General features: G+C 39.0%; 1 protein-coding gene across 4 annotated transcripts in view; it reads left to right on the top strand.

The window, feature by feature from the left end:
- Positions 1-13,966, top strand: part of RABGAP1L (RAB GTPase activating protein 1 like) — a 706,627-nt gene that overhangs the window by 197,241 nt on the left and 495,420 nt on the right. For all 4 annotated transcript variants that reach the window (XM_057545595.1, XM_057545598.1, XM_057545602.1 and 1 more), the window contains exon 12: positions 8,773-8,866. In XM_057545595.1, the coding sequence (XP_057401578.1) occupies positions 8,773-8,866 (94 nt within the window). The remainder of the gene's footprint in view (positions 1-8,772; positions 8,867-13,966) is intronic.

Raw genomic sequence — 13,966 nt, forward strand, 5'->3', positions numbered from 1 at the left:
TTCTAATTTCATACTTTTACATGTACCTGTCCAATTTTCCCAGCACCACTTGTTGAAGAGGCTGTCTTTTCTCCACTGTATATGCTTGCCTCCTTTAGCAAAGATAAGGTGACCATATGTGTGTGGGTTTATCTCTGGGCTTTCTGTCTGGTTCCGTTGATCTATATTTCTGTTTTTGTGCCAGTACCAAACTGTCTTGATTACTGAAGCTTTGTAATATAGTCTGAAGTCAGGGAGCCTGATTCCCCCAGCTCCATTTTTCGTTCTCAAGATTGCTTTGGCTATTCGGGGTCTTTTGTGTTTCCATACAAATTGTGAAATTTTTTGTTCTAGTTCTGTGAAAAATGCCAGTGGTAGTTTGATAGGGATTGCATTGAATCTGTAGATTGCTTTGGGTAGAGAGTCATTTTCACAATGTTGATTCTTCCAATCCAGGAACATGGTATATCTCTCCATCTATTTGTATCATCTTTAATTTCTTTCATCAGTGTCTTATAATTTTCTGCATACAGGTCTTTTGTCTCCTTAGGTAGGTTTATTCCTAGATATTTTATTCTTTTTGTTGCAATGGTAAATGGGAGTGTTTTCTTAATTTCACTTTCAGATTTTTCGTCATTAGTGTATAGAAATGCAAGAGATTTCTGTGCATTAATTTTGTATCCTGCTACTTTACCAAATTCATTGATTAGCTCTAGGAGTTTTCTGGTAGCATCTTTAGGATTCTCTATGTATAGTATCATGTCATCTGCAAATAGTGATAGCTTTACTTCTTCTTTTCTGATTTGGATTCCTTTTATTTCTTTGTCTTCTCTGATTGCTGTGGCTAACACTTCCAAAACTATGTTGAATAATAGTGGTGAGAGCGGGCAACCTTGTCTTGTTCCTGATCTTAGTGGAAATGGTTTCAGTTTTTCACCATTGAGGACAATGTTGGCTGTGGGTTTGTCATATATGACCTTTATTATGTTGAGGAAAGTTCCCTCTATGCCTACTTTCTGCAGGGCTTTTATCATAAATGGGTGTTGAATTTTGTCGAAAGCTTTCTCTGCATCTATTGAGATGATCATATGGTTTTTCTCCTTCAATTTGTTAATATGGTGTATCACATTGATTGATTTGCATATATTGAAGAATCCTTGCATTCCTGGGATAAACCCCACTTGATCATGGTGTATGATCCTTTTAATGTGCTGTTGGATTCTGTTTGCTAGTATTATGTTGAGGATTTTTGCATCTATGTTCATCAGTGATATTGGCCTGTAGTTTTCTTTCTTTGTGACATCTTTGTCTGGTTTTGGTATCAGGGTGATGGTGGCCTCGTAGAATGAGTTTGGGAGTGTTCCTCCCTCTGCAATATTTTGGAAGAGTTTGAGAAGGATAGTTGTTAGCTCTTCTCTAAATGTTTGATAGAATTCACCTGTGAAGCCATCTGGTCCTGGGCTTTTGTTTGTTGGAAGGTTTTTAATCACAGTTTCAATTTCAGTGCTTGTGATTGGTCTATTCATATTTTCTATTTCTTCCTGGTTCAGTCTCGGCAGTTTGTGCATTTCTAAGAATCTGTCCATTTCTTCCAGGTTGTCCATTTTATTGGCATAGAGTTGCTTGTAGTAATCTCTCATGATCTTTTGTATTTCTGCACTGTCAGTGGTTACTTCTCCTTGTTCATTTCTAATTCTATTGATTTGAGTCTTCTCCCTTTTTTTCATGATGAGTCTGGCTAATGGTTTATCAATTTTGTTTATCTTCTCAAAGAACCAGCTTTTAGTTTCATTGATTTTTGCTATTGTTTCCTTCATTTCTTTTTCATTTATTTCTGACCTGATCTTTATAATTCCTTTCCTTCTGCTGGCTTTGGGGATTTTTTGTTCTTCTTTCTCTAGTTGCTTTAGGTGCAAGGTTAGGTTGTTTATTCGAGATGTTTCCTGTTTCTTGAGGTAGGCTTGTATTGCTATAAACTTCCCTCTTAGCACTGCTTTTGCTGCATCCCATAGGTTTTGGGTCGTCGTATCTCCATTGTCATTTGTTTCTAGGTATTTTTTGATTTCCCCTTTGATTTCTTCAGTGATCACTTCGTTATTAAGTAGTGTATTGTGTAGCCTCCATGTGTTTGTATTTTTTACAGACCTTTTCCTGTAATTGATATCTAGTCTCATAGCGTTGTGGTCGGAAAAGATACTTGATACGATTTCAATTTTCTTAAATTTACCAAGGCTCGATTTGTGACCCAAGATATGATCTATCCTGGAGAATGTTCCATGAGCACTTGAGAAAAATGTGTATTCTGTTGTTTTTGGGTGGAAGGTCCTATAAATATCAATTAAGTCCATCTTGTTTAATGTATCATTTAAAGCTTGTGTTTCCTTATTTATTTTCATTTTGGATGATCTGTCCATTGGTGAAAGTGGGGTGTTAAACTCCCCTACTATGATTGTGTTGCTGTCGATTTCCCCTTTTATGGCTGTTAGTATTTGCCTTATGTATTGAGGTGCTCCTATGTTGGGTGCATAAATATTTACAATTGTTATACCTTCCTCTTGGATCGATCCCTTGATCATTATATAGTGTCCTTCTTTGTCTCTTGTAATAGTCTTTATTTTAAAGTCTATTTTGTCTGATATGAGAATTGCTACTCCAGCTTTCTTTTGATTTCCATTTACATGGAATATCTTTTTCCATCCCCTCACTTTCAGTCTATATGTGTCTCTAGGTCTGAAGTGGGTCTCTTGTAGACAGCATATATATGGGTCTTGTTTTTGTATCCATTCAGCCAGCCTGTGTCTTTTGGCGAGAGCATTTAATCCATTTACATTCAAGGTAATTATCGATATGTATGTTCTTATTCCCATTTTCTTAAATGTTTTGGGTTTGTTATTGTAGGTGTTTTCCTTCTCTTGTGTTTCTTGCCTAGAGAAGTTCCTTTAGCATTTGTTGTAAAGCTGGTTTGGTGGTGCTGAACTCTCTCAGCTTTTGCTTGTCTGTAAAGGTTTTAATTTCTCCATCACATCTGAATGAGATCCTTGCTGGGTAGAGTAATCTTGGTTGTAGGTTTTTCTCCTTCATCACTTTAAGTATATCCTGCCACTCCCTTCTGGCTTGTAGAGTTTCTGCTGAAAGATCAGCTGTTAACCTTATGGGGATTCCCTTGTGTGTTATTTGTTGTTTTTCCCTTGCTGCTTTTAATATGTTTTCCTTATATTTAATTTTTGACAGTTTGATTAATATGTGTCTTGGCGTGTTCCTCCTTGGGTTTATCCTGTATGGGACTCTCTGTGCTTCCAGGACTTGATTAACTATTTCCTTTCCCATATTAGGGAAGTTTTCAACTATAATCTCTTCAAATATTTTCTCAGTCCCTTTCTTTTTCTCTTCTTCTTCTGGGACCCCTATAATTCGAATGTTGGTGTGTTTAATGTTGTCCCAGAGGTCTCTGAGACTGTCCTCAGTTCTTTTCATTCTTTTTTCTTTATCCTGCTCTGCAGTAGTTATTTCCACCATTTTATCTTCCAGGTCACTTATCCTTTCTTCTGCCTCAGTTATTCTGCTATTGATCCCATCTAGAGTATTTTTAATTTCATTTATTGTGCTTTTCATCATTGCTTGGTTCCTCTTTAGTTCTTCTAGGTCCTTGTTAAATGTTTCTTGCATTTTGTCTATTCTATTTCCAAGATTTTGGATCATCCTTACTATCATTATTCTGAATTCTTTTTCAGGTAGACTACCTATTTCCTCTTCATTTGTTAAGTCTGGTGTATTTTGACCCTGCTCCTTCATCTGCTGTGTGTTTTTCTGTCGTCTCATTTTGCTTATCTTACTGTGTTTGGGGTCTCCTTTTCACAGGCTGCAGGTTCGTAGTTGCCGTTGTTTTTGGTATCTGTCCCCAGTGGCTACGGTTGGTTCAGTGGTTTGTGTAGGCTTCCTGGTGGAGGGGAGTAGTGACTGAGTTCTGGTGGATGAGGCTAGATCTTGTCTTTCTGGTGGGCAGGTCCACGTCTGGTGGTGTATTTTGGGGTGTCTGTGGCCTTATTATGATTTTAGGCAGCCTCTCTGCTAATGGATGGGGCTGTGTTCCTGTCTTGCTAGTTGTTTGGCATAGGGTGTTCAGCACTGTAGCTTGCTGGTCATTGAGTGATGCTGGGTCTTGATGTTGAGATGGAGATCTCTGAGAGATTTTTGCCGTTTGGTATTACGTGGAGCTGGGAGGTCTCTTGTGGACCAGTGTCCTTAGGTTGGCTCTCCCACCTCAGAGGTACGGCCCTGATGCCTGGCTGGAGCACCAAGAGCCTTTTGTCCACACGGCTCAGAGTAAAAAGGAGAAAAAATAGAAAGAAAGAAAGAAAGAGGCTATAATATAGTGAAGTAAAATAAAGCTATTGTAAAGCAAAGCTATACAGACAAAATCTCACCCAGAAGCATATACATATACACTCACAAAAAAAAGGAAAAGGGGAAAGATTAATATCTCCTGCTCCCAGAGTCCCCCTCCTGAATTTGGGATGATTCGTTGTCTATTCAGGTATTCAACAGATGCAGGTACATCAAGTTGTTTGTGGAGCTTTAATCCGCTGCTTCTGAGGCTGCTGGGAGAGAGTTCCCCTTCTCTTCCCTGTTCGCACAGCTCCTGGGGTTCAGCTTTGGATTTGGACCCTCCTCTGCGTGTAGGTCGCCTGAGGGCGTCTGTTCCCCGCCCAGACAGGACGGGGTTAAAGGAGCAGCTGCTTCGAGGGCTCTGGCTCACTCAGGCCGCGGGGAGGGAGGGGTACAGAGGAGGCGGGGCGAGCCTGTGGCGTCAGAGGCCGGCGTGACGTTGCACCAACCTGAGGCGCGCCGTGCGTTCTCCCGGGAAAGTTGTCCCTGGATCATGGGAGCCTGGCAGTGGCGGGCGGCACAGGCTACCGGGAGGGGCGGTGTGGACAGTGACCTGTGCTCGCACACAGGCTTTTTGGAGGCGGCAGCAGCAGCCCCAGCGTCTCATGCCTGTCTCTGGGGTCCACGCTGATAGCCGTGGCTCGCGCCAGTCTCTGGAGTTCGTTTAGGCGGCGCTCTGAATCCCCTCTCCTTGCGCACCGCGAAACAAAGAGGCAAGAAAAAGTCTCTTGCCTCTTCGGCAGCTGCAGACTTTTTCCTGGTCTCCCTCCCAGCCAGCTGTGGTGCACTAACCCCTTCAGGCTGTGTTCACGCTGCCAGCCCCAGTCGTCTCCCTGCGATCCGACTGAAGCTGAGCCCCAGCTCCCAGCCCCGCCCGCCCCGGCAGCTGAGCAGACAAGCCTCTCGGGCTGGTGAGCGCTGCTCGGCGCCGAGCCTCTGTGCGGGAATCTCTCCGTTTTTTCCTCTGCGCCCCTGTTGCTGTGGGATCCGCTCTGATAGCCGCGGCTCGCGCCTGTCTCTGGAGTTCGTTTAGGCGGCGCTCTGAATTCCCTCTCCTTGCGCGCCAGGAAACAAAGAGGCAAGAAAAAGTCTCTTGCCTCTTCGGCAGCTGCAGACTTTTTCCCGGACTCCCTCCCGGCTAGCTGTGGTGCACTAACCCCTTCAGGCTGTGTTCACGCTGCCAGCCCCAGTCCTCTCCCTGCGATGACGGAAGCCCGAGCCTCAGCTCCCAGCCCTGCCCACCCCGGCGGGGGAGCAGACAAGCCTCTCGGGCTGGTGAGTGCTGCTCGGCGCCGCTCCTCTGTGCGGGAACCTCTCCGCTTTGCCCTCCGCACCCCTGTGGCTGTGCTCTCCTCCGTGGCTCTGAAGCTTCCCCCCTCCGCCCCCCGCAGTCTCCGCCCGCGAAGGGGCTCCTAGTGCGTGGAAACCTTTCCTCCTTCACGGCTCCCTCCCACTGGTGCAGGTGCCGTCCCTATTCTTTTGTCTCTGTTATTTCTTTTTTCTTTTGCTCTACCCAAGTACGGGGGGAGTTTCTTGCCTTTTTGGAGGTCGGACGTTTTCTGCCAGCGTTCAGTGGGTGTTCTGTAGGAGCAGTTCCACGTGTAGATGTATTTCTACTGTATCTGTGGGAAGGAAGGTGATCTCCGCGTCTTACTCTTCCGCCATCTTCTCTCCTCTCTTATTCTTTCTTATAGCATCTTGGTTTTGTTTCATGCTTAGGGATTCCTTTCCCAACAAGAATAATAAGAATCTGAAAGATTCTCTATATCAGTAGTACTTTTTGAGTTTTATCATAATCAAGATTAATGATGTCCATCAGTGTTTGTTTCCTTTTTTCTTTTTCCTTTTCATTGTGTTCTTAGATTTTGGTCTCCAGTTTAGCATGTACAGCTTCATCAAATAATTTGGCACCTTGGTGTATTATGATTTACTGTGTAGCAAATTAGAGTATAAAGTAGGATCATCTTGGACCCTGCTTAATTGAATATCAATTTATAAGTACTTAATATTATGCTTGGTACTAATTAATAAGAGGGGTGACCAGCAGTCTGTTTGCCTGAGATAGTCTAAGTTTAACCTGTTTTCCAGTGTAACTTTTAATAGTGTCCCTTTTCCCTGTTGATTTTAAACAAACAAAACCAGCCAATTATTTTACCAGCAAACTAAGTTTATTTTGGAATAGCTGAGATGTGCAGTTTGGGACAAGCAAAAAATGGTGAACTATAGGCATATCTGGAGAATGGATGAGAGTGCCTTGCTTTTATAGAGGAAAGGAGGAAATTGGGGAGGGCTGCGGGGGTTCTTCATTGGCTGCAGATGGCAGACAGCTTGTCCATGCTGGATCAGGAGGAAATCTTTCTTCCTGCTGGGGTCTGTAAGCTGCGGTGAATGATACATGTGTGAGAACTGCCCCGTCATGGCTTCCCGACTTCACTTTAAATGAGGTTTTCTTTATTCATTTTATATTACTCTCAGAAGTGCCTCAGTTCAGTTTAAAAAATTATAAAGATTATAAGGGGTAGTAGTTCACATTAGGATATTTTAATATTAAGGCTTCAGTTGGTTCTGTTTACCTTATTCCTCCAGTACTTAGTAATACTTCATGTGCTTTAGCTTTAAAAAAATCTCTCATTTCTATTATTTTCATGATGAACTTGTTGCAAAGTTCATAGAGTTGCTTATGTGAGGTATTTCTAGAGCAGTGATGTTAGTGTATATCCTTTTAACCTTCATCCCACCATCCAGAATAATGCTTACTTTTTTTTTTTTTAATTTTGGCTTTCATTAGTTTTTTTGTTTTGTTTTGTTTTTTTAATAAATTTATTTACTTATTTTTGGCTGCATTGGGTCTTCGTTGCTGCGTGCGGGCTTTCTCTAGTTGCGGTGAGCGGGGGCTTCTCTTTGTTGCGGTGCACAGGCTTCTCATTGCAGTGGCTTCTCTTGTTGCAGAGCACGGGCTCTAGGTGCGTGGGCTTCAGTAGTTGTGGCATGTGGGCTCAGTAGTTGTGGCTCACGGGCTCTAGAGCTCAGGCTCAGTAGTTGTGGCACACGGGCTTAGTTGCTCCGTGGTATGTGGGATCTTCCCGGACCAGGGCTCAAACCCGTGTCCCCTGCATTGGCAGGTGGATTCTTAACCACTGCGCCACTGGGGAAGTCCCAATACTTACTTTTTGAATAAAATGTCCCTCGTGATTCTTGTTTATCCAGTATCGTCCTAAAGATGGTGAAGCACTTGTCTGTGTGTGTGCATAGAGTTTGTTTATATTTTACTAAATATGTGATAAAATCTTTTCAGATGGATATGACCAAATCTTTTAACCTGGCCATATAAACCTTTATTTATCACATTAATTTTTGGTGTTGAATATATCCACTGATACATGAATGAGTTTATGCTTGGATCATGGGATTTGTAGCATGCTAAGTAAAACTGTTCTTAACTTAGCATGCTAAGTAAAACAGATCCCAATGTGATTCACTTAATGCCAATCCCTATTATACTGTAACAGAATTGATTAAACCTTAGTACTTGCCATCAGCCAGACAGATTTTTATTTAGCTTATTTCATCATTCAGACAATACTTCTCCAGCCTTTTCTTAGGTAGTACTGTGTCAAAGGCTTTGTTATAATGTAGGTGAATTGTGCCCATTACATCTTTCTCTACCAACTCTGTTACCACTCAAAAGATTTATAGACCTTAGAATTACTCATTTTCACCACTGATTGTAAACTGTAACTCAACCTATCTTATTCTTTCTGAAACTATTACTTTACATCTTGGGATGTTTTATACAGTTGCCATTTTAAAAGGCCAAATAGTTTCATCTTTCCTTAGTCAAAAATATCTTGTACTTATCAATATATCTTTAAAAAACCTTAAAGAATTTTTTTTAGATTTCTGGTTGTGTGTTTGTATCATATTATAAATGCTTCTCAGTGTTATATATTGATATATATGTCTGACTCTTGTTTTTAGTATTTATTTGTCTCACTAAATATTAATAACTGGTAATAAAATAATATAAATAATTTACATAAAATATTAATATCTGAGAATGTTCAACTGATGAGTAAAGCACCATATAGGAATTTCTAATCGTGTTACCATTAGCTTTTAAATTTTCTCTCTTTGGGTAAAGATATTTATTTATAGGTATTTTCAGTTTCACACTGTATAAACTGTAGACAAGAATTTTCATAAAAACTTGTGATTTGAAAATATTTATTTAGGCACTAAAGATAAAATGTATTAATGAAATACTGTTATTTTTGCAATGGGTGTAATAATTAAGCAAAAGTATTTGATTGTTCATTAGACACACAGTCATGTTTCTTGTTTTAAAATACATTAATATCTAATATAGTATGTAATATAATGTTTGTTCTTTTTGTATTTCTTCTGCAGAGAGTGATAATGAACTCTCGAGTGGAACAGGTGATGTGTCTAAGGACTGTCCTGAGAAGATCCTATATTCTTGGGGAGAATTGCTAGGAAGATGGTAAAATTTTTTTTTTAATTGAAAATTTTATATTTACATAATTGATGTTAATTTGCTTTATTAATTAAAATCTATGTGTTTATATATCTTAATCTTGAGATTACTTAGGCAGTCAATATAGATAGTCATCTAGGGGTTGAGCCCTCAACCACTCCAGTGTTTGGCAGTTGGAAAGATGAGTAGGAAAGATCATGCAAAGGAGTCCAAGAAAGCTCCTTTGGAGGAGGAGAACCAAGGGTAGGAGGAGAACCAAGGTAGAAATCAAGTGAATTAAGGCTATTAAGAATGAGGAAGTGATCAACTGCTGATAGGTCAAGTCAGAGGAAGCCTGAGAATTTCACTGGGTCCAGCAATTTGAATGTCACTGGTTACTTGGACAAGAACCCCTCTGTGGAGAGGTAGGAATGGAAGCCTGATTGGACTATGTCTAAGAGGAAAGGTAATCAGCAGTTATAGATAGATAGGTCTTCAGAGAAGTTTTGCTAGAAGGAGAGGATAAGGAATAGGGACATAATTAGGAAGTGGATGTGGGTTGAGAGATTATTCTGAAAATTAAGATGGCCAATATAGCCTGTACATTGTATGCTGTTGGAAATGATCTAGTAGGAAGAGAAAATTTGATAATGCCAGAGGAAGAGGGCACAGTTGCAAGAGAAGTCGATGAATAGGCAAGAAGAGATGGACTTGTTGACTAGTGGAGGAGTTGTATTTAGAAGCGCAGAACATTCATTGTAACAGAAGGAAAGGTGAGGCATGGCTACAAAAGTAATAGCTGGCTTAAGTGTACTTACTGTGTGTCTGGTGCTGTTCTAAGCACTTTAGATACCTTAGTTAATTATCATCATGACAACCCTCTGACTTAGGGATTATTATTATCTTCATTTTACAGATGAGAAAACGGAGGCACAGCTATGTCAGGTAGCTAGTATAAAAATACACAACAAATAATGGCAGCAAATAGGTAACGTGCTCAAGAGCCCATGGTCAATAAATAATTTGCCCATGATCATGCAGCAAGTAAATGACAGAATTTGAACTTAGGCAGTCTGGCTCCAGAGCCAGAACTTTTTAACCAGTTGGACAGGCTGCCATTTCTATAATGTACATAGGTTTCTGGATTACTTTTTATAGGAGCATGTAGAAGTTTTAGTACAAGAGAGAATAAACTAGGAAAATTGATACCCTTCCCAGACTTCTTGTATGAGTTTAAAGAGAGATCATGAAAATGACAGTATGGTGGACAGGAAAACAAAATACTTTTATGACTAATTAAACAGCCAATTGAGATCTTTATTTATAAAAAGCAAGATTTATAACTTGGTTCAATATACAGCATCCTCTTAGGTTCTAGGAGATACATAGATAAATACACAGTTCCTACGTTTGAGGTTCATAATCAAGAAGGGTGGGAATATACACTCATAACAGACCATTTTAACAAAACAACTGAAACACTGAGGTTGTTTCAAATTTCTTAACCATTTTGTTAAGAAAATAGTTAAGACATTTCTTTTTTATAAAATGACAATCACTTGATTTTTTACCCAACTTAAAAAATTCATCTATTCTCTCTTAGGAATAGTATGCTGATTTAAAGATGAATAGGAGATAATTCCTACCCCCAAAGAGTTTACCATCTTATAGAGGCATATAGACATTTAAACAGATAATTGTGACATGATGGACAAATGCTTCTGTTAGCACTGAGGACCCAATGGAAATTTTCGAATGAACACAAAAGTAGAAAAAAAAATACAATAAATGTGATAAAGAAAATCCCCAACAAATATATTAAAGGTGAAATTGCTATGAGGCTTTTTATTATTTAGAAAGGCAATTTTGGAGTAGGAAGAAACTGTTAATAGAGAAGCTAGTTAGGATGTAATTGCATGGGTTGATGAGGTCTATACCAAACTCATGGGTCTTTTGTATGGAGAGGAGTTCCAAACAGAGAAAGAATTCTGAAGTAGAGTTGATGGGATTTCTCAGCTATCATTCAGTGTACATTTTTTGCAGAAATAAAATACCATCTTTCTACATTATATTTTTAGTAGTGGACTTCAAGAAACTCATTGAAAGAATCTGAGGGAGCTATTTTAAAGGACTAAGATAACTGATTTTTAGACCTTTAGAAAACTTGCTGGATCTTTTACAATTCAAGTATGTATTTTTATTTTATTTGGCTTATTATTGCAGTTGTGTCATGACAATTCATATGAAAATGATAAAATTTGCCTATTTGAGAGTTTATATCTATTACACAAGAAGTGACAAAATCTTTAAATTGCTCTTGGAATATCTTTTTTAAACATTCATCTTTTTTAGATTTAGAGCTTTTCAGTGAGTCTTAGGAATACTAGCTTAGGGATTTACATGAAGATATTTTTGTGATTTATTTAGGTAGAGCACCTTTTGGGGAAAACACTACACTTTGTGCTTTGGGGAGATTTTTATGAGGAGACAGCCTGTGTTCTCAAGGAACTTTTAAATAAAACATAGTTGAAAGTATTTTTAACTTATTATAAAACAACTAGGTCACTATTAAAATAAAGTGAAGCTTTTATGGATAAAATCAGAATTCAGATAATGAAATATACTATTAGAAAGATATAAAGGAAGACTCTTTAATACTAATTTGAAATTATCAGAAAAAAATAAGGATACTATGGAAAAGAAAATGGAAAACAGACTGTAAAATGTTCAGTAATGGAGGTCTTCATACAAGACTGGAGTTAAGGTGTCTTGATGAAGGAACTAAATAAAGAAAAATGAGGAAACAAGGATTGAGAGAGGAGAGGGAGAGGGTCAGGGAGAGAGGAAATGAGGAGATGTTTGTGAAGGGAGGACTTGGAAACACCAAACTGAAGTGGTAGCAAGATTTCTTTTTTCTGAATATATTCAGAATGGTAATGCTGATGACTTATACATTAAATTATTTAAAGAATTTAAGGAATTGGGGCAGAATTATTTCTGGATAGCTTAAGAAAGCAGAGTGCTGATGCTGAACCCTTAGATGTAAGTCAGCTTTTGTGGCAGGAAGATTTTCTAACCAAAAAAATGAAGTGAACCTCTGAGGTAAAAATTGAGTCTTAATTTATTATATATAAATAAAACCATCTTCAAACTATTTATTCTCTTTTATTAGACTTTCAGAAAATCAGTATGCATTTAATAGGCACTTTGATTGTACTTTTCATGGCTATACATATTATCACAGTGGGAAAATGTGTTCTTAGTCTGTGGTTTCTCAACCTAGCTGAGCATCAGCAAACTGACAGGGGAAAAAAAAAATCTAACTTGGGAAACATGAAGGATTTGAATCACTAAGCATGAACATCCATAGCTTCCTTCCTTTTCACATCAATATAATGTTCCACTTTTTTGACTGATGAAAAAACCCGGCCAAAACATATACAAATCAGAATAAAATATGTGCTCTTGATTTTCCCAGTGACCTTTAATCTGTCTCTTTTCTTGAAACTTTTCTTCATGTAGCTTGTTTAACTTAAAGTAAGACCTAGGTTGACATATCTAGGTCTTATCATTAATGGGGGAAGGACAGATCCCTAACTTTACTTGATGTTCTCCATCTTTTAGTTTCAGTTCTAGCTATTCCCTTTTCTGAGAAAACCTTTTAAAATGGGTCAGGCTGCTGCCCTCACATTCTCATATCTTCTAAGCTCTTACTTCCACCTCCCCTCTATGTCCTAATTCCATCAGTGACCACTCAGTTTCATTCAATGGCTTTTCTTCTCATCTCTTGATTTCTCTTCTGTTTTTGTTAGAAATGATAGCTTCCCTTTGAAATTCTCTTCTGGACAGCTTTAACAATAGAGAAAGTTCTTACATGCCCAGATAGTTTCAAGAAAAGATGCCTCTTTGAAGGTAACTAGATGAATATAAAACAGCTTTATGATCCTATTAGAATCAATGAGAATGTTTGCTTTTAAAAAAGCATTCTTTAGCTTAGCCTTAGTAGTTGATCATATTAATTTAGTTTCATAAATCTATTCATTTACCTAAAATGTACTGAAAACCTTTTATATGCCAGGCACTGTTGTAGGTGCTTGGAATACATAACTAAAGAAGACAGAGATTCCTGCCCTTGTGGAGTTTATATTCATGCATTAAAAACTGTCCGATTACTACTTGTTTAGTATATGTCGGTTTATGTGTGACTTTTTGAATAATTTGATACCTATCTTGCTTCTAGTGCAGAGTTCAGCACCTGTCATAACTAGCCTATTTCCAAGTCTCTTGATAGCTGCAGTTAATGTTGTACGCTATTAAAGCAATGGCCATATGTAGTTATATTTTTATTAGAAATATTGAAACAATGATTATTTCTATAGATTGTTCTTTTGTTTGGGTCTTCTCTGGTCATAGATGTATACTAGTAGCATTTGGCTTAGTATCCACTAGTATCTCTTAAGTACTAGGGTGCTATATGCAATATAATTACTGTGTCATTACAAGAATAATCAGTAAATTAAAGCTGTTAATCATGTTGTGTTATGAATGACCTAGTTCTTTTTAAATGTCAGTCTGTAAAGATAAATAGTGCCTGGGTTTTTTTTTTTTTAATAGCTACTTTATTTATTTATTTATTTATTTTTGGCTGTGTTGGGTCTTCAGTTTGTGCGAGGGCTTTCTCTAGTTGCGGCAAGTGGGGGCCACTCTTCATCGCGGTGCAGGGACCGCTCTTCATCGCGGTGCGCGGGCCTTTCACTATTGCGGCCCCTCCCGTTGTGGGGCACAGGCTCCAGACGCGCAGGCTCAGCAGTTGTGGCACACGGGCCCAGCTGCTCCGTGGCATGTGGGATCTTCCCAGACCAGGGCTCGAACCCGTGTCCCCTGCATTGGCAGGCAGATTCTCAACCACTGCGCCACCAGGGAAGCCCCAGTGCCTGGGTTTTTAAGAGAGGAGAAAAGACTTTTCTATTATACCCAGCCAAACAGATGGCTGAGGGTCAGCTAGAAGCTGAATGTTGGTTGAGTTGAATCATATTGTGGTAAAATGTGTATTAGGGACTGTTGACTATTAACCTTAAGGTGTGTGTATGCATGAGTAGGAAGAGATATTCCAGATTCAAAATCTTA

The sequence above is a fragment of the Balaenoptera acutorostrata genome, chromosome 1 (assembly GCF_949987535.1).
Source record: "Balaenoptera acutorostrata chromosome 1, mBalAcu1.1, whole genome shotgun sequence".
NCBI lineage: Eukaryota > Metazoa > Chordata > Mammalia > Artiodactyla > Balaenopteridae > Balaenoptera > Balaenoptera acutorostrata.